Source organism: Rhinatrema bivittatum, chromosome 8, assembly GCF_901001135.1.
Source record: "Rhinatrema bivittatum chromosome 8, aRhiBiv1.1, whole genome shotgun sequence".
NCBI lineage: Eukaryota > Metazoa > Chordata > Amphibia > Gymnophiona > Rhinatrematidae > Rhinatrema > Rhinatrema bivittatum.
In genome coordinates this window covers 148088557-148109397 of record NC_042622.1, presented here as the reverse complement: position 1 = coordinate 148109397, position 20841 = coordinate 148088557, and the positions used below count along the sequence as shown (strand labels likewise).

The following is a 20841-nucleotide window of genomic DNA, read 5'->3' as shown; positions in this document are numbered from 1 at the left end:
AGCTTCCCTACAAAGGGTGGAACCCAGATAGTCCCGCTCGAAGCACCTGCCGACCAAAGGAACCAAAGACTGGGGCCTGAACATCGAGACGGTAGTGATGAGCAAAATTATGAAGAGATTTCCATGTCGCCACCCTACATATTTCTTGCGGCGACAACGATTGAGACTCCGCCCAAGAGGCCGCTTGAGAACGTAAAGAATGAGCTTTAAGGCTTTCAGGAACTGCTCGGCCCTTGGAAATTTAGGCAGAAGAAATCGCATCCTTCAACCAACGAGCGATCGTAGCCTTAGAAGCTTGCTTTCCCTTGTTGGGTCCACTCCATAAGACAAAAAGATGATCGGAGACCTGAAAATCATTAGTGACCTCAAGATAATGCAATAGTACACGTTTGACGTCGAGACGACGAAGATCACTACCACCAGACGCCACGATATCCCCTGGCGAAAAAGCAGGAAGTTCCACGGACTGGTTAACATGAAAAGACGAAACAACCTTGGGTAAGAAAGAAGGCAGAGAAGCAGCTGCGATACTAATTGAAAACAGCTGACTGGAGAGCCCCTGAGGAGCTGGGCGGGAGATTGAACCCCGCTCCCTCACAAAAAAAAAAAAAAAAAAAATCTGCTGCCCTTTTTTTTTTTTTTTTTTTTTAATATAACAAAGACCAAAATCTATTATCTAAAATTTGCTTTGTGAATCTCTGAAAAAAAATTATACTCTTATTCAAAAATAATATTCTATTTTACTCACAGAGGCAGGGGAATTTTTTTCCTCCCTGAAAGCTCAGAGAAATAGGCATCTCGGGGCACGGCAGCAGAGAAAAGTGGGGAGAGGGACTGGCACCACCAGTATCACCCACACTAGGTCACCGGGAAGGGAACCTAGGCTGATAGAAATCAAGGGGCAAAGCCCCCCTAGGAACCCCAAGAGTGAGAGAGACATAACTGTCTGCCCTAACACTCAGAGAAAAAATTTCTCTGTTTTTTGTTTTGTTTTTTTAAAGACGTAAGAAAGCAAACTAAAAATGTACTTGCGTGAGCTTGCCCCAGAAGAAAAGAAGAAAGCACAAAGGGTAAGCTAACAGGGAACCACAGGGTGAGCTGTTCCACCTGCTGGAGACAAACAAATATTGAGAGTTCCAGGGTGGGTTCCGTCCTTATATAGGCTACCCTTAGAACTTTGGTCTGTCTCCACCTGCTGGAAGGGGGGCTCAACCCATGGTCTGGACTGATCCGGGTACATACAGGGAATTTGAGTTTCTCCCACGACAGACTTGTTCAGACTTCATAAATCCAGGACAGTCCTCTCCTTGCATTTTCTTGGGGAGAAGGAGATAGTGGGAGGGGAACCCCTTGTCATGTGGGTCTGGAGGGACAGTTTCTATTGCCATTTGGATGAGAAGAGACTATGGAGCTTAGTTACATGACGAGTGATCCAGAATGAGAGCTGATCAAGGAGGTTGCACCAGAAGGCGGGAGAAGTGTGAAAGGTAAAAAAGATGCCACAATCTTACGAACCTAACAGTCCTTGTTGATCTTTCACCACCACTCTAAGTAGATGTGGATTCGCCACTCTACCGGAAAGATTTCAAAGTCTACGCTGGTCAAAAACTATTCCCAGCCAACATCTCTCCTGCTGATGTCCAAAAGCAAGAAGTTGCTGTGGAAGCACAAGTGGGATACAATACTGCTGGAATTGGCATGCTTAAAAGCTAAGTAAGGATACCTCAATGAAAACTGCTGCTCAAATCCCAATGAGAGAGACTGGGTAGATGTGTGCTGGTCCTAGATTTGTGTAACCGCTTCCCTGAACTGGTCACTAAAGAGGCGTTTCCCAGAGCAGGGCACATCTGCCCATTTATGTATGCATTCATGCAGACTACAGGCCCTCAACCAAGCCAGTCTGTGTAATCCAGTAGCTAATGATCTGGCTGCGGTGTCAAATGATTTGTATATGGAGACAACATTGCATTCTTCAATGTCCTGAAGAGCCTGCAGGTAACAGACTGGCCTCCTTCCCCACCCCGAGTCTAGCATTTCATTTCATTTTTTCATTTATTAAAATTTATTGATCGCCTACCACAGGGAGGCGCCTAGGTGATTTACAACATTAACATACATAATAAAGACATAAAAATAACAAATACAATAACACACGAATTGCATATTCGATTTCAGCTTCTCGATGCAATCATATAAGTACCACATCATACAAAACAGGTGGACTGAGATGCAAGCATTTAAGCAAACAGCACTGGAAAACTGTTTCCCTCCCGCCAAGTTGTCCAACAGTCTAGGATCTTTCCCTGGTGGCGTGTTGGAGAAAATAGTCTTTGCCCTTTTCTTCAAGGATTCCACTACAATCCATTGGTGCAGCAGTTGCACTCCCCCAAACTCTGGGATTTGCTGAACTCTTATATGTAAAAGGTCCAGTTTCTTGGCTACTGAGGGCAGGATGCTGGATTTTCCCTCATTGTAAATCCCACAGGATTAAATGCATCAGGATTGCTGTGAGTTGTGTTGGAGTTTCAAGTATTCAGAGAAAACTGAAGCCCTCTGCGTAGGTATCCTTGCCTTACATATGCTAACGCCCAGGGCCCAACTTATCCAAGAACTTGTAATAGGAGAGGTTCTTTGGCAACGAAGAGTGCTCTGAAGTATTACATAGGTCAGAGGGGATCCCTCTGTTCCTTCACCCCTCGAATCAGAGGAAGGATAGACTGAGGACCTTGCCATGGTTGCATGTATCAACATGGAGTCCTGGGTTAGAGGGGAATATTCTTGAGGATGCTCTTAGACTGGCTGATGCCACATGGAGTGTGATAGGGAGTAGATTCCACCCTTGGGATCTCTGATAGGACATCCCTCAGCATGGAAATGGGGGGGGGGGGGGGACACTCCCTCTTGGGGAAACAAATCTGACACTGCCTTGCCGGCAGTATGGCACAAGGAAGACACTTCATCCTCTCCTATCCAAAGAGTCTTGTCAACTCTGCCTCCTGGTCCATGGGCTGCTGGGACCTCTGATCATGAGTTGGGGGGCATCTTCCAAAACTAATATAGTACATTCTCCTGAAAGACTCTACTCCAGGAGCGGACCCTTCCTGGATCTAAACAGGGGGGTGTATATGGATACTAGCAGTATCACAGAATAAATTGGGTCTGGTATCTCCAGCTGAAGACTGTTCCGGAAGCCTCAACCATGGTACCATACTGGAGATCGGAGGTGGCAAATAAAGTAAATCCCCCTCAGGACCTCCTGCTCTTTAAGTGCATCAATGAAGCCAGTTAGTGATGTACTTACTTGATTAGCTGCAGTTATACAGAGGGCTGCTGCATCGATGTTTTGGGTTCTTGTACTAAGCTCCAATGCAGCAATGGCAGAGAGGGCCCATGTCAATGGTGTTGGGAACAGTCTGCACCAATGGTTTTTTGTTCATATGCTGACAGTGCTGGGGCTCAATGCATAGATGAGCTAAGTGAGTAAGGGTGGATCCTGAGTGCTTACTCGATAGTGCTGATGGCTTTTTTTTTTTGGGGTGCCACCGAGCCCTGTGGATGGACCAGACTCCCGAGTCTGGCACTTCTGTGCTTTACTCAACCCTGATAGGATGGAATGCATGAAGGGGAGGGGAGCCTTACTCATAGAGCTCCTGCTCAGCTCTGCACCAGGGCAGCTCAAGAAGGCTCCACTCCAGGAGAATTGGCTGAGGCTCTTTACCAGCCTCCATCTTTTGGCTCTAGATCCAAATCCACTGACATTCTGCCACAATGGCAACAGTTGAGTGTGATGTAGTCAGTTCCTAGACACAGATGTCTATCAGTGATAGACATTTTTGCCACACACAAAATACTTGAAGCTGCTTAGAACAGACTTTGGAGCACTGAAAAGTGCTGTTGAGGGGCTGCTGAGGCAACACCAAAAAATTCAAGTGAAAAACTGGAAATAGTATGAAAAACTAAATCAGAAAATACACATCTGAGAGGTAGCTTAGATGAAAAAAGCCTGAGGGGATCGTGAGGCAGCACTTGCGTGGAAACTCTCACATGCTCAGTAGGGTACAAGCTCTATGAGCTAGGAGAAAAGGGTCCATTTGGCACCAGATGACATCACCCATGAGTCATGGCTAATTCAGCCCTGCTTGTTGGAGAAAATACCTTTCTCCAACAGACTGACATGTGTACTTGGCTGCATTGACAATTTTTCCTCATACTACATCCTATTTTTCCATTCAATCCCTTTTTCCCTACTTCTTTCCCTTCCCATGAACATTTTTTTTTTTGACAGGCAGTAAGTGAACAAACAAAATTTAATGAAGGGAAATGACAGACTAGCATGTGCCAAACATAGCACAGAACAGCTATCCTTGCCCTCACCTCCTCGCAGCACCGACGGCTCACCACTGCTCTATACTTCATTTTGGCCCAGAGCGTGTCCCGCACCCTGAGGAATTGTGACAAGAGAGCCCGCCAGTTGTCCCCAAGTGCCCAGGGGAAGATTTCATACTTGTACTCCTCCTCATCCTCTTCCAGATCATTGGCTAGGTACCTGCATCAGAAGGGGGATGGGAAAAGATTACTAGGAAGGGAAGGTTTTGGGTGGAGTTGTGTTCTTAGTCAGGCTGTGCCCATAAGATTACAATACATTGGCTGAATATAACCAGAAATACCACCAGCATAAACATCATAGGTGAATCTTCAACATGCACACCTTTTCAGAGTCCTCTCTCTCCTTCAAATCTCATATGGATAGTTACAGCTAGGGCTGCTGCTTGGGTAGCAAAAATCTGTGTGTGTGTGTGTGTGGGGGGGGGGGGGGGGAGGGATAGCAAGCTTCCTGCCTTCTCACTTATCACTCTGTAATCCTGCCCCAGACCTTAAAAGGCACCCCCCCCCCCCTCCTGCTGCCACCACCACCGCCTTTGGCACCCCTCAAAACACACACGGGCCGATACAGTACAGTGCGCTCCGATGGAGCGCATTGTTAACCCTCGCTTGGACGCGTGTTTGACGTGCTAGCGTTACCCCTTATTCAGTAAGGGGCCGAAATCGCGCGTCCAAGCACCCCCCCCCCCCCGAACCTAATAGCACCCACAACATGCAAATGCATATTGATGGCCCTATTAGGTATTCCTGCGCTATTCAGAAAGGAAAATGTGCAGCCAAGCCGCACATTTTACTTTCAGAAATTAGCGCCTACCGAAAGGTAGGCGCTAATTTCTTCGGGCACCGGGAAAGTGCACAGAAAAGCAGTTTTTACTGCTTAATATCATGGCAATATTAATATCATGGCGATATTAAGTCGAGGTCCCGAAAGTTGCCAAAAGTAAAAAAAAAAATTAAAATAAAAAAAAAAACAAATTTGAAGTTGGCCCATGGCTCGAAAACCGGACGCTCAATTTTGCCGGCGTCCGGTTTCCGAACCTGTGGCTGTCAGCGGGCTCAAGAACAGACGCCGGCAAAATTGAGCATCAGCTGTCAAACCCGCTGACAGCCACCATTCCGGTCCAAAAGGAGGTGCTAGGGATGCGCTAGTGTCCCTAGTGCCTCCTTTTACCTGTTTTTACCGCCGGGCCTAATTTGCATACTGAATCGCGCGCACAGGAGAGTGGCCTGTGCGCGCGCCTCCCGCAGACTTTACTGTATCGGCCCGACAGTGAGCACAGTGACTAAATCTGTACTCACAGATTTCACTCCATCTGGGTCTCTGTGCAGGGGAGGGGCCTGTGAGTACAAGCTTAGTTCCACACTTGCTGCGCTTTGAGGATTGTTGCTGGAGCAGAGATCTGGATGTGTTGTATATCTTGGAGATTTGCTAGAGAGAGGGACATATAAGAAAATTATTCCTTACCTGCTAATTTTCGTTCCTGTAGTACCATGGATCAGTCCAGACAGTGGGTTATATCCCCCGACCAGCAGATGGAGTCAGAACAGAGTTTGAGAGCGTCAGCATATAGAGTAGTGCACCCTCTGCTGGAGCTCAGTATTACGCATAGCAAAGCCCAAAAGCAAAAAACACAACATTTTGGATCCAGAACCGTTCCCAAAGAGGAACAGAGAAAGATATAAGTAAACAAACGGTCAACGGGACCAGCAACAGTCAACTTGTGAGGAGCTGTGAACAGTAACAATAATCAGAGACAAACAGAATGAAAGATACCTAGAAGAATCCGAGCAGGACCTAATGAAACCCCTAGTGGCGGGCGTCTGGACTGATCCATGGTACTACAGGAACGAAAATTAGCAGGTAAGGAATAATTTTATTTTCCCTGTACGTACCTGGATCAGTCCAGACAGTGGGATGTACTCAAGCTTCCCTAAACCGGGTGGGGTCCTGAGAGACCTGCTGGGAGAACCTGATCGCCAAAAGAACCCGTGCCCTGAGGCGCCAGGTGTAGTCTGTAATGTCTGGAAAAAGTGTGCAACGACTTCCATGTCGCCGCACGGCAGATTTCCTGGGAGGAAACAGAGCGAGATTCCGCCCAGGATGCCGCTTGGGATCGCGTAGAATGAGCCGAGACGCTGCGAGGCGGCACCCGCCCCACCGCAATGTAAGCGGAAGAGATGGCGTCCTTTATCCAGCGAGCAATAGTCGTCTTGGATGCCTGAGAACCTCTCCTCGGTCCTGACCAGAGGACAAACAAATGATCAGATACCCGGAAGTCATTAGTAACCTCCAGGTAGCGGAGCAGTACACGCTTGACGTCCAGGAGCCGGAGAGACCGGGGTTCCTCTGGAGCAAACCCTGAAAGCTCCACCGTTTGATTGACGTGGAAGGCCGAGACCACCTTTGGTAGGAAGGATGGCACCGTACGAAGGGAAACCCCTGAGTCGGAGAAACGCAGATAAGGGTCTCGGCAGGACAAGGCTTGAAGTTCTGAAATCCGGCGAGCAGAAGAGATGGCTACCAGGAAAACCGTCTTGAGGGTCAGGTCCTTGAGGGAGGACCCCCTCAGGGGTTCAAAAGGAGGGCCCGACAGCGTGCGCAGCACCAAGTTGAGGCTCCAAGAAGGGAAAGGATCCCTGACCGGTGGCCGCAGGTGTTTGGCACCCTTCAGAAAACGTGCGATATCCGGCTGAAGGGGTAGAGAGCAGTCCTTCTGTACCAAGACATTCAAGGCCGCCACCTGAACCTGGAGCGAATTATAGGCGAGCCCCTTATCCAGACCATCCTGTAGGAAATGAAGGATCACCGGGACAGTCGCCTCCATGGTTTGGACTCCGCGGTCGGAACACCATGCTTCGAAGACCTTCCAAACTCGAACGTAAGCGACGGAGGTCGAAGGCTTGCGGGAACGAAGCATCGTTGAGATCACTGTCTCCGGGTAGCCTCTGTGGCGGAGACAGCGCCGTTCAAAAGCCAGGCCGCAAGACAGAAGAGTTCTGCCTGCTCGAAAAATACCGGACCCTGGCGCAGAAGATGAGGAAGATGGGACAGGCGAAGTGGGCTGTCCACCGTCATCTGAAGTAGATCTGCGAACCATGGCCGACGGGGCCATTCCGGGGCGACGAGAATTACAGTCCCTCGATGATGTTCTAACCTGCGGAGAACCTTGCCGACCAGAGACCAAGGAGGAAACACATAGAGCAGTTGATCCAACGGCCACGGAAGGGCGAGGGCATCCACCCCCTCCGCGCTGCGCTCTCTTCTGCGGCTGAAGAAGCGTGGAGCCTTGGCGTTGAGAAAGGTCGCCATTAGATCGAGGCGTGGAGTCCCCCAATGACGGATGATGAGATGCATTGCCTCGGAGAGAGCCCACTCGCCGGGGTCTAGCTGTTGACGACTCAGGAAGTCTGCCTGAACGTTGTTCACCCCGGCGATGTGAGAGGCCGCTATCCGGACGAGATTGCTCTCCGCCCACTCCATCAGGGGAGTAGACTTGAGGGAGACATGCTTGCTTCTTGTCCCCCCTTGCCGATTGATGTAGGCCACTGTGGTGGCGTTGTCCGAGAGGATCCTCACCTCCCTGTGTCGCACCAGGGGAAGAAAACGCTGGAGAGCGAAATGCACGGCTCTCGTTTCTAGGCGATTGATCGGCCACTTTGCCTCCTCTGGCGTCCAAGTCCCTTGAGTGGCGCTTCTTTCGCAGACGGCGCCCCATCCCGCGAGGCTGGCATCGGTGGTCACCACCACCCAATTGGGAACCTCGAGCGAGACTCCCCGAGCCAGATGCGAGGGGACAAGCTACCAATCCAGGCTTTTCCTGGCTAATGGTGGAAGAGGCAGGATCACCTGATACTCCTGGGATACTGGTTTCCAGCGGGATAGTAGGGACGCCTGCAGTGGACGCAGGTGTGCAAACGCCCAGGGTACCATGTCGATGGTGGAGGCCATTACTCCCAGGAGCTGCAGATAATTCCAGGCGGTTGGTTCTTCCAGAGCCGAAAACAGAGACACATGCTCTCTCAGGGCTTGCGCCTTGTCCTGGCGCAGGAACACCATCCCCCGCCGGGTATCGAAGCTCGCCCTTAAGAAATCCAGGTGTTGCGAGGGCACAAGGGAACTCTTTGGAAGGTTCACCACCCAGCCCAGAGAGCGTAGGAATTGTACTACTCTGGCCACTGAGGTCTGCCCATGTGAGAAGGACTTCGCTCGAATCAGCCAGTCGTCTAGGTACGGATGTACTAGGATACTCTCCTTGCGGAGGGCCGCCGCCACCACTACCATGATCTTTGTGAAGGTCCGAGGTGCGGTCGCCAAACCGAAGGGAAGCGCCTTGAAAAGAAAGTGTTGACCGAGAATCTTGAAGCGAAGATACCGCCGGTGAGCCGGCAGGATGGGAATGTGCAAGTACGCTTCCGAGAGGACCAGTGAAGCGAGGAATTCTCCCTTGTGCACTGCGGCAATCACTGATCTGAGAGTCTCCATGCGGAACCGGGTGATCCTGAGGGCCTTGTTTACCTCCTTCAAGTCCAGGATGGGGCGAAAGGAACCGTCCTTTTTAAGAACGATGAAGTAAATGGAATAGTGGCTCAAGCCCACCTCGAAGGGGACGAGAACGATGGCCCCTATTTCCTGCAGTCAGTCTAGTGTTTGTTGAACCGCTATCCTCTTGAGATCCGAACCGCAGGGGGAGAAGATGAACCGGTCCCTCGGGGGGCGGACAAATTCCAAGGCGTAACCGTCTCTTATGGTGTCCAGCACCCACTGGTCCGTGGAGATAACTGCCCACTCCTCGTAGAAGTCCATGAGGCGGCCTCCGATCCGGGGAGGTGAGAAGTGGGCTCCTTTGGCATCATTGGGATGACTTTGTGGGCGGAATTCCCTGCCCTGGACCCTCTCTCGCGGGCCTCCGCCCACAAAAGGAACGAGACCAAGGCTGGGGTCTTGTCTGCTGTGTCCGGGAAGCGGATTGTCGGTAAGACCTATAACGTCGCTGTGCCCTGGCCCTGGTTCTACCGGAAGAAAATGATCTGAAGGAACGCTGTCTATCCTCCGGCAGCCGATGCACCGAATTTTCCCCCAGTGACTTGATGATCTGATCCAGGTCCTCTCCAAATAAGAACTTTCCCCGAAAGGGGAGGGAGCCAAGGCTAGACTTGGAGGAAGCATCCGCTGCCCAGTTGCGAAGCCACAAGAGCCATCGGGCTGCTACAACCGAAACCATGGACCTCGCCATTACGCGAAAGAGATCATACAGGGCGTCCGCCCCGTATGCTATGGCAGATTCCAGTCGGTCCGCCTGGGCGGCCTCTTCGGGGGGCAATTCCTGAGAGGTGAGAAGCTGCTGTACCCAGAGTAAGCTGGCCCTTTGCGCGAGCAAACTGCACATCACGGCCCGCATACCCAGGGTGGAGACTTCGACGACCCTCTTGAGGAAGGTCTCTAGTTTACGGTCCTGCGTATCCCGCAGGGCCGTTCCCCCCGTGACCGGGATGGTTGTCCTCTTGGTCACTGCCTCTTGATAAGATCCAAAAAATCCTCAGGGAGCGGGTATAGCTTTTCCATGGCACATGTGACTTTCAAGGATGCCTCGGGAGTGTCCCACTCCCTGGTGAGAAGCTGTAGGAAGGACTCATGAATAGGGAAAGCCCTTGCTCTAGGACGGAGGGCGGCAAGTACTGGATCTCCTTTGCGAGACGAGGTGGCGACGGCAGGAGCCACAGGGATCGGCGGATCTGGAGGTGGGTCGAGGTCCAGCTCCTGAATAATGTGGTGGATGAGTTCATCCAGCTCTTCTTTTTGAAAAATCCGTAGGGCTCGAGGGTCATCCCCCTCCGTATGTCCATCCGGATGCACCTCCAGGGGTTCCGGGGAGACGTCTCTCACCGGCGAAGCCGCCCCCGTGGTATGCCAGGGTGGCACAGGAGAGGGACCCGGCAGGGATCCAGGCGTAACGGACGAGGCGGTGAGACCAACAGCAAGTTTAGGAACCTTGGGGGGAGGGGCCCCCAGGGGATTAGGCGCCTGCGCTCCCATACCCTGCAAATAAGCCATGTGCATTGCCAGAATAAAGTCAGGTGAGAAAAACGGAGAGCTGATTGGAATCCCTGGGGGGGACCGTCCTGGGAGCCCCAGTCGGGCAAACCTCCTGCCGGGGGCAAAGCCTGTTGAGAGCCAGTGCAACCAATCCTGTCTGCATCTGGGAGCGAGTCCGTCTCACGCTGACCCCCTAAAATGGCCGCCGTTCCAGCCAAAGGCGGCGTTGTGGCCGGCCCACGCCACCCGGGCTGAGGAGGAGGCAGGTCCGAAATCGCACCGGAGGACTGCAGGGTGCCTTCCCCGTCGGGGAAGCACCGCTCACAAAGCCCCTCCCTCAGAAATTGATTTCCCGGCTCGCCGCAGGCCTCACACCTCGAGGACCGCAGCATGTCAGCACCGGGAAAAAAAAAAGCCTCGGGGGGGGGCCAAAGACGAGCTAGTGCCGCGGGGGGGCCTGGAAATGGCCCTAACAACCCGCCGAAGGGGTCCAGTAACTGCGGGGGAAAACCCCCGTTTTAGTTGAGCACACACCCACGGGCGGAGCTTGCGAACCGCGGGACCCCCAACGACGCGTGGAGTGGCCGGAACCACCGGCATCCACGGGGCACCACCAAAAAGAAGCAAACCTGTGGAGAAAGAAACTCAAAAAACTTCCACTTACCCCAACGGAAGAGGAAAGGAGTACAGAATAGAGAAGGCAAAGCCACAGACACACGCCACCTCAAAAATTGAAAAGTCTTTTTTTTTTTTTTTTAACTTTAAGGATCCAAAATGAAGAGAAACATAAGACAGGGAAATACTGTGGAGAAAAAGAAAGAAATAACTAAAAATGAAGAAACCCTGTCAATCTGGGGGAGCTAGTGGATCCCCCCACTCGCATCTGCTGGAGTCAGAAGAATACTGAGCTCCAGCAGAGGGTGCACTACTCTATATGCCGACGCTCTCAAACTCTGTTCTGACTCCATCTGCTGGTCGGGGGATATAACCCACTGTCTGGACTGATCCAGGTACGTACAGGGAAAGCAGAGTTACTGAATCCGTGCCTTGGGGCACTGGCAATCAAATCCATCCCTGATACCAGCAGAGTTCAAGCACCAACAGGAAGAAAAATCAGTATGGGGGTTTCCAAGCTGGTGCACGCTCAAGGCCTTTCAGTGGCCTCACATCACAAGGATTTCCTTGGTAACAGGAAGCCTTGTAGGAGATGGTAAACTACTGCAGGACCTTGAGCTTTTACCAGCTTATTGGTTGTGTGCTTATTTTTCTCATTTACCTGCCACCTGAAGATTTCCACCAGCTGCAGACCAGGACCTAGCTGTGCTTCTTTTGGTTTTGTGTTGGTGCCAGGTTAGCAGGGCTCTGAATATGGGAACCTTGAGCTACTACCCTGATTTCCCCTAATGCCAGCCCTGTGAGCTACATTGCTACTTAGAATCCCCACCTCTCTCAACCCCCTTAACTACTACCAAAAACAGACCTTTATGCAGGTCATGATATAGATCAGTGGATCTATACTTCTCATTTCCCAACCACTGAAGTCTGTTTACTTATGTAATTTCATGAATAGTTCCGAGGCTAATGTAATAAGGTGTGCATTTAAACTATACATGCACCAAAAACCCCACACATCTAAAAAGGTATGCTAATGCATCGCAAGTTCACACTTTATGCTCACTAAGCATAACACCTTCTGCAGAAGAAACACTGTATGCACAGTGTCCTCTATACAAAAAGCATGATTTCTCCATGTATAAAGAAAAAGTTTGCTTTCTTACCTGAATTTTCTTTCCTTGAATTCTACCAGAGCAGTCCAGAACGCATGAGTTTGGCCTAAATTTCTCTCCCCAGCCAGCAGATGGAGACAGAACTGATTCGCTGACATCATCCCATATATGGCATTATGACATCTGCAGCACTTCAGTAAAACTGTATCAAAGCAAACACTTGAAACATTCCCTGCTATACGCTGAAGTATTTAAATGATGGCTTAGAGACCTCTGTTTGAGGTCCATATTTTTAACACTTAAAGGAAAAAAATACTGTACAGCAGAATATTTGCTTGCTTAGGGACACACCCTGTACTGGTCTAGTAAGATTGAAGGAAAATAAATTTAAAAAAAATTAAAATCAAGAAACCAACATCTTATCCTCCCATCAGACCAGTCCAAGACATAGGATGTACCCAAGCTGCTCAAGACACCTGCCCTGGAGTTGCATCTCCCTCACTAGCTCATCCAGCTGGTAATGCATAGAAAAAGAATGCAAGAAAGACCATGTGGCCACCCTACAGATCTCTTCTGGTGACTGAATGTCACTCTGCCTATGAAGTCACCCGATTCCTTGTAAAGTGAGCTTCAAGTCTTTCAAGTACTACTAAACCCTTGGAAACATAAGCCAAACCAACTACCTCCTGAATCCATCTGCTAGTGTAGCCTTTGACACTGCATCTTTTTTTGGCCAAAGAACTAAATGAACAGATCTTCTGAAGAAACTGGTCACTGGAGTAACCTGAGCAAAGTTCTTTTAACATCCAAGAAATGAAGATCCTTAAGAAGTATGATTTCAATGGGAGAACTTAAGGATAGCTCGACTGACTAGTTCCACCTTTGGCAGGAAAAAAAAAAAAGGGGACAGTATGAATGGAAAATCCAGCCTCTGAAAATTTCAAAAATGAGTTCTACATGCCAAGGCTTACAACTCAAATACATTGTGCCAAACAAAGCCACCTGGAAAACTGATTTAACCATTAAGCCCTTAAACACTAATGGGTTCAAACTGGGCCTTGTACAAGGCTCAAAGAACCAAATTCAGATCACAGGGAGGAATGTCCCTCTGAAGCAGACAAAGATGCTTTACTCTTAGGAAACTGGTAATATCTGGATGGGCAGCTAACGACAGTCCTTGGCTTTCCCCCAGTAAAAGGCATTAGTTGCTACTTGCAACTAATGCCTTTTACTGGGCATTAACTTTTAAGGAAATTAAAAGTTAGATCCTTCTGCAAAAGAGAGAGCCAAGGGAACCAAAGCTTTAAAAAAAGAGGAAACCCCCGCTTTCATACACCATATCAAAAATCTTCCAGATGTGGATAAGCCAGAGAAATTGCTTTCTTCCTTACCTGCAAGAGTAGTCACTACTTCTGAAGAACCTTTGCTTTTCAGTCTTCTTTCAATAGCCAAGTCACAGGGCAAAAGAAAGCTAGATTCTCCATGATGATCGGCCCTTGCCGCAACAGGTCCTAACCATTTACCAAGCTCAGAGGCTCTTCCACCTAGAACCTCATAAGATCTGCATACTAAAGTCACCTTGGTCAATCTGGAGCCACCAGAATTACTAGACCCTGATGCAACTATCAGAACAACTCTACCTATCATTAGCCAAGGTGTGAACATGTAAAAGGAGGGCTCAACAAGGCCACTGCTGAGAGCAAAAAAAGTTCTATGAAGCCTGCCTCTAACTGAAGAACCTTGCTTCCTTGGAATTTGTGCATGGATATGAAATCCCAACTTTATATACCCCATTTGCATGTTATCATGGCAAAGGCTGAGCTGGCCAATTCCCACTTGTCTGGATCCAGGGTGCAATGACAAGTAATCTGCCTGAATGTTTTCCACCCCAGCTAGGTAAAAGGCTGAGTGTGCCTGCTTTTTTTCACCCATCTGAACAAAACTTCTCAACCATTACAAGGCAACATCTTTACCTCCTCTATGATTCACATAGGCTGCTGCTATTGAGTTGTCAGAACACACCCTCATTGACCTCCCCACAAGTCAAAGGTTTAAATGCCTGCAAAGCTTTCATTATGGCTCGTTTCTAGGTGACTGAAACTCGACTGAGGTATCATGGTCCATCAGTGACGCTGAATCAATCTGCGCTGATAATGAGCATCCCATCCAATCCGATTGGCATCTTTCATAACCACTACCCAGTCTGCAGACTCCAAGGATATTCCTCTGGTCAGATTCTGCTCCGACAGCCATCACCCTAGACTGGTTCTGGTATCTCAAATCAACTTGAATCTCATCTCAAAATCCTGTTACTGCTTTTTCTATCATATCTGATCTCTGTAGAAGACACATTTATTTTATTTGACATTTTCTATATCGATCTTCATGACAAGATTCATATCAAACCGGTTTACGTGGAACTTAGGGATTAACAACATAACCATATAACAGGAAGGCCAAAGCACAATTACATATAACAGGGAGATTAAACTTGGGGGCTAGAGTAGCCAGGAAGTAAAAGGATAGCAAAAACTAGAGGTAGAGTACATATGTATATACTGGGGCTGGACCGAGAGTCTAGCCAACTGGGCTGAGTCTGTTTGAGATGTATGTTGGTATATTGGAACTTAAGGGAAGGCTTGGCGGAAAAGCCAAGTTTTAAGTTTTTTTCGGAAGGTTAGAAGACAGGGTTCCAGTCTTAGGTCCGTCGGCAAGTTGTTCCAGATGACGGGGCCGGCTGTGGAGAATGCACGTTCTTTGGTGGAAGTTAGACGCGTGGATTTAATTGGTGGGACTTGAAGGGTTCCTTTATATGCTTCTCTGATGGGTCTTGCAGAGGAGTAAAATTTGAATGGGATCTGAAAGTCTAGAGGTAGTTGGTGGTGGATGGATTTGTGGATTATGGTGAGTGTCTTGTGCAAAATTCTGTATTTTATTGGCAGCCAGTGCAGGTTTCGGAGGATGGGTGTGATATGAGCTCCCCGGTTAGTGTTGGTTAAGATTCTAGCTGCTGCGTTCTGGAGCATCTGTAGTGGTTTGGTAGCGGAGCTCGGGAGCCCTAAGAAGAGAGTGTTGCAGTAGTCAGTTTTAGAGAACAGTGTTGACTGGAGGACAGTTCTGAAGTCCTGGAAATGAAGAAGGGGTTTGAGTCTTTTCAAAACTTGAAGCTTATAGAAACAGTCCTTTGTGATGTTGTTGATTGATTTCTTTAAGTTCAGATGGTTATCAAGAATTACTCCTAAGTCTCTTACTTGAGTGGTCTGGGGGTTAGGAACTGTCTGATCGGTGCTGTCCGGGTGGTCGGGGGAGATAAGGATTTCTGTTTTGGCTGCATTGAGAACCAGGTTCAGGCTGGTGAGTAGGCGGTTAATGGACTTAAGGCAATTCTCCCAGTAGTTAAGCGTTTTTGGAAGGGATTCTTTTATAGGGATCAAGATCTGAACGTCGTCTGCGTAGAGGTAGTGTATTAGGGTTTAGGTTTGTGAGCAGCTGACAGAGGGGCAGTAGGTAGATGTTGAAGAGGGTAGGAGATAGAGAAGAACCTTGGGGAACACCTAGAGTTGATTTAAATTTAGGGGATTCTTTGTTATTGATTCTAACCTTAAAGCTTCTGTTGAGGAAGGAGTTGAACCATCTGACGGTGTTTCCAGTTAATCCGATGTCCGAGAGGCGATTTAGAAGGATGGTGTGGTTCACGGTGTCAAAGAAGACAAGCAGGAATGACAGCCCTTTGTCTAAGCCCAAGAGGATGTGGTCTGATAGAGAGATGAGGAGGGTTTCTGTACTGGATGATTTACGGAAGCCGTACTGGGAAGGGTATAGGATTTTGCGTTCCTCCAGGTAGTCAGAGCTGTGTGTTCACCACTTTCTCTGAGAGTTTTGCTAGGAAAGGGAGGTTGGAAATGGGTCGGAAGTTGGAGAGTTCTTTTGTGTCCAGGTTGGGTTTCTTCAGGAGGGGTTTGAAGGATGCTGTTTTTAGCTCATCCGGGTATATTCCTTGGGCTAGGGAGCAGTTTATGATATCAGCCAGTGATCTGGAGATAGCACCCGGGGATGAGAAGCAGGAGTTTAGTTGGGATGTGGTCCGTCGGATGGCTGGATGGTTTCAACTTCTTAAGGGTGGATTCAATCTCCAGAGGGGTAGTGGGCTCCAAGGTGTCGAGGGTGGCTCCACGGTGAAATGTAGTGTTGGAGTTTAGGGCTGGGGGGATTGAGTTGGTGGGGAGAAGCGCTAGTGTGTTTGCAATTTTATCCTGAAAGAAGAGAGCTAGCTCATTTGCTTTGGATTGAGCCTGGTCGTCTGGGATGGTAGGGGCAGAGGGTTTAGTGAGTTGGGATACATAAAAAACAGGGCCCTGGCATCATATTGAATGTCATGAATTTTGCTGGCATAATCGTCTTTTTTTGCCTGTATAAGGGAGATCTTGTAAAGATGCATGGTGCGTTTATAATCGGCTAGTGTTGTGGTGTTGGGGTTCTTCCGCCAAGTGCCTTCCTTGTGTCTGAGGTCTTGCTTCATCTGTTTTAGTTCTGGTGAGAACCAGGGTTGTTTTCTTTTTTTGTGTCCAATTGATAGTTTTCGTCGCTTTGGGGCAAAGTTTGTTAGCTATTAACTCCGTGATCTTGCGCCAGATAGAAGGGCTGCGTTGGGGTTGGAGATATCCAGGTTAGGGAGTTCCTTGGATAGATATTCACAGAGCGTGTCTGAGGCATATGGTTTCCTGAAGTGGATGGTGGAATGAGGTTGTGGTTGAATATGGTTTACTTGAGTCTTGAGAGTAGCTGACATAAGAGCTCTTGGCCCAGGGAACAAGATCCAATTTTGCAAATAAAGACCCTGAGTGGCTTCAACTTCAAAAGGTTCTGAACTTGTAACAAAAGCTTGGCAGTCCTTTCTGATATCATGAACAGATTCTGGAGTACTTGGATGCACTTCCATACCCAGTAGATCAAGAAGGCACTAATCTGTTCTTGGAGAAGCTCTTTCCATCCCAGATCCTGTTAAAGCTGCACCACTTGTGGAATACATTGCCTTCTCGATTTTGTCTATATGAACCAATCTAAAGGGTGAACTATCACCCCCTTCCTTGCATAAGGCTGCCACCACTACCACCACCCACCTTGGAAAGTGTTTTTGGAGCAGTGGCCATACCAAAATGAAATGCTCAAAATGGATGACAACTTCCCAGAAAATGTAAATCTGAGACACTGCTGATTTGATGGCCGAACTGGAATAAGGAGATGTAACTAGGCGTCATAGTAGATAATACATTGAAATCGTTGGCTCAGTGTGCTGCAGCAGTCAAAAAAGCAAATAGAATGTTAGGAATTATTAGGAAGGGAATGGTTAATAAAACGGAAAATGTCATAATGCCTCTATATCGCTCCATGGTGAGACCACACCTTGAATACTGTGTACAATTCTGGTCGCCGTATCTCAAAAAAGATATAGTTGCAATGGAGAAAGTACAGAGAAGGGCAACCAAAATGATAAAGGGGATGGAACAGTTCCCCTATGAGGAAAGGCTGAAGAGGTTAGGGCTTTTCAGCTTGGAGAAGAGACGGCTTAGGGGGGATATAAGAGGTCTTTAAGATCATGAGATGTCTTGAACGAGTAGATGTGACTCGGTTATTTACACTTTCGAATAATAGAAGGACTAGGGGGCATTCCATGAAGTTAGCAAGTAGCACATTTAAGACTAATCGGAGAAAATTCTTTTTCACTCATCGCACAATAAAGCTCTGGAATTTGTTGCCAGAGGATGTGGTTAGTGCAGTTAGTGTAGCTGGCTTCAAAAAAGGTTTGGATAAGTTCTTGGAAGAGAAGTCCATTAACTGCTATTAATCAAGTGTACTTAGGGAATAGCCACTGCTATTAATTGCATCAGTAGCATGGGATCTTCTAGGTGTTTGGGTAATTGCCAGGTTCTTGTGGCCTGGTTTGGCCTCTGTTGGAAACAGGATGCTGGGCTTGATGGACCCTTGGTCTGACCCAGCATGGCAATTTCTTATGTTCTTAACTTGGAGACAAGAATACAAGGTTCCTTTTCTTACTGCCAAAATTACAGACCAAAGTCTCCATATGAAAATGGGTTTGGAGGATGTTGACATGAGCTTCCCACCCTAGGGTGGATGCATCTGTGGTTAACGTGATTTAGCATTGTGGAGGTTGGAAAGGTAGTCCTATAAAGAGATTTGACTCCTGTATCCACCAATCCAGGGAGAGCCGAAGTTGGTTGGTGACGTGGACAGTGTGAGACATCTTTTGACTTGACTGGGATCACTGGAATTTTAAAGTCCATTGTGACACTCTCATAGTCAAGTGAGCCATGGGAGTCACATGAACTGTGGACACCATGTGACCCAGTAAGGTCAAGAGATGACGAGCCGTAATGGTTTGGCGAGATTGTACTGATTATGCTATGATGGATAATGAGCGTGCCCTGCTCTGAGGGAGAAACACTTTTGCCTGGATAGTGTCGAGATCTGCTCCTATGAATGATATTGTTTGAGAGGGAGTCAGATTTGACTTGGGGTAGATAAGAAACCCCAGTGATTGGAGCAGATTGATTGTGTAATGGAGAGACTGAAATGCTCCCTTTTGAGTCTGAGCCCTAATAAGCCAATCGTCCAGGTATGGATAGACGTGGACATTGTTTTTCCTTAAATGGGCTGCTACAACTGCTAGGCATTTTGTGAATACCCATGGGGCTGATGAGAGCCCAAATGGTAGAAAACGGTATTGAAAATGGAGTTGACCTACTGTGAATTTGAGGTATTCGCGATGAGGAGGATATATCGCAATGTGTGCAAAAGCCTCCTGCAGGTCTAGAGAGCAGAGTCAATCTCTCTTTTGAATCAGCGGAAGCCTAGTACCCAAGGTTACCATTCTGAACTTCTCTTTGAGATATTTGTTTAGGGCACGTAAGTCCAAAATTGGACAAATGCCTCCTGACTTTTTTGGGATCAGGAAGTAACGAGAGTAGAACCCTTGACCCCACTGCTGTCGAGGAACTGGTTCTACAGCATTGGATTGCAGAAGGGTCAAGAGCTCCGCTTCGAGGAGTGGGGAGTAAATGTTTGGGTTTGTGAGAGGACGGGATAAGCCGTTCAGTGGTATACTGAGAAAGTTGAGATGGTATCCTTGTTTTATTACAATTAGTACCCACTGATCCATTATGATGGTGTGCCATAGAGTGAAGAAAAGGCACAAACGGCCTCCCACTGGAGTGACATGGGAAGAACGAGATTGGCTGTTGCTCTCTAGAAAAGAGTCAAAAACCCGAAGCTGGGCCTATTTGTGGGGCTGGCTGGGTTTTTGGTGTTCTAGTCGGACGAGTCTGGCCTCTTTGTGGAGGTTTAGATTGTAGAGGACGAGATTGAGCTGGATAATACCTTCTGGGTTTATATGTGAACCGTTGAGGATCTCGTCTGAAAGACCTTTTTGTGGTGGATGGATAATCTGAAGGAAGAGTAGACAACTGACGCAGTGTGTCATGGTGGTCTTTCAATTGTGCAACTGTTTCCTGGAGTTTAGTGCCAAATAAGTTGTCACTGGTACATGGGAGGTCTGCTAGTCTATCTTGGACCTCTTGTCATAAGTTAGATGACTTAAGCCTTGCACAACGCCGTGCATTTATTCCTACTGCGGAAACCCTGGAGGCGGTGTCAAAAATATATCATACACCGCTCTTATTTCATGCTTGCCAGCATCTAGGCCTTTGAGGAGGATGTTGTTAAGTCCTTCCTAGTATTCTACAGGTAGAGATTCAGAATACTCCTGTACCCTCTTCCAGAGGTTTCTGGAGTACTGAGTCATATATAATTGATATGCTGATATGCGTGCTATAAGCACTGATCCATGAAAGACTCTTCGTCCGAAGGAGTCTAATGATTTTTGCTCCTTACCTGGAGGTGCTGAGGAATGAGACCTGGACATTTTAGAATTCCTTCTGGGCCGACTCCACAACCATAGACTGGGAACGCCTCCGTGTCCCAAGTCCAGACAGGGATGGGGCCTCGTCTCCTCGGGACTTTTTGGTCGGTGGCTCTGTCGATGGCATCGGTTCCGGCATCGGAGGAGACACTTTGTCGATGACTGTGTCTATGCATGGTCTGCTGTTTTTCCAGACATCGACAAAGAGGATGTCGATGCTTTGGACCAGGAAGAGGATGGTGAAGAACATCACTGGTAGATTTTTGCCACTTAGGCTTCGGTGGCGACGGAGTCTTCGAAGCCAGAGGATTTTGACTCTATGGTTTCTTCGCAGTCTATGAGATACCTTAAAAAGGAGTTCACAAATGACTCCAAAAGGCTGCAGGGCCTGCTTGGAGTCATTTGTGAACAGCTTGTACACTGTTGCACGTCATGAACGGGCCCAAGGCACAGAACGCACACGTTGTGCGGGTCTGTGAATGACATGGTTCTTGGGCATTCGGGGTACTTGTGGAACCCCGTAGCCATGATGTTTGAAAAGAAAAACGGCTGGGTGGTCGGTGACTGACATCGTTGAGGAAAAATGCCAGGAACTGACCGGAAAGTGACGGGAATAAACTTACCGGCGTCGACGACGGTCAGTGGGGGACCCCGTGATAGGGAAAAATTTTAAGTTTGAATTCTGTGAGGAAATTTTGTGAGGTAAACTCACAGAGCTCCAGAATCCGAAAGACTACTGCTGTGCGGAAAAAGAGACTGAA

At 48.3% G+C, this 20841-nt stretch overlaps 1 protein-coding gene across 8 annotated transcripts in view; it reads right to left on the bottom strand.

Moving 5' to 3' along the window:
• Nucleotides 1-20841, bottom strand: part of SPDYC (speedy/RINGO cell cycle regulator family member C) — a 276726-nt gene that overhangs the window by 59818 nt on the left and 196067 nt on the right. For all 8 annotated transcript variants that reach the window (XM_029611412.1, XM_029611411.1, XM_029611406.1 and 5 more), the window contains one exon: nucleotides 4375-4546. In XM_029611412.1, the coding sequence (XP_029467272.1) occupies nucleotides 4375-4546 (172 nt within the window). The remainder of the gene's footprint in view (nucleotides 1-4374; nucleotides 4547-20841) is intronic.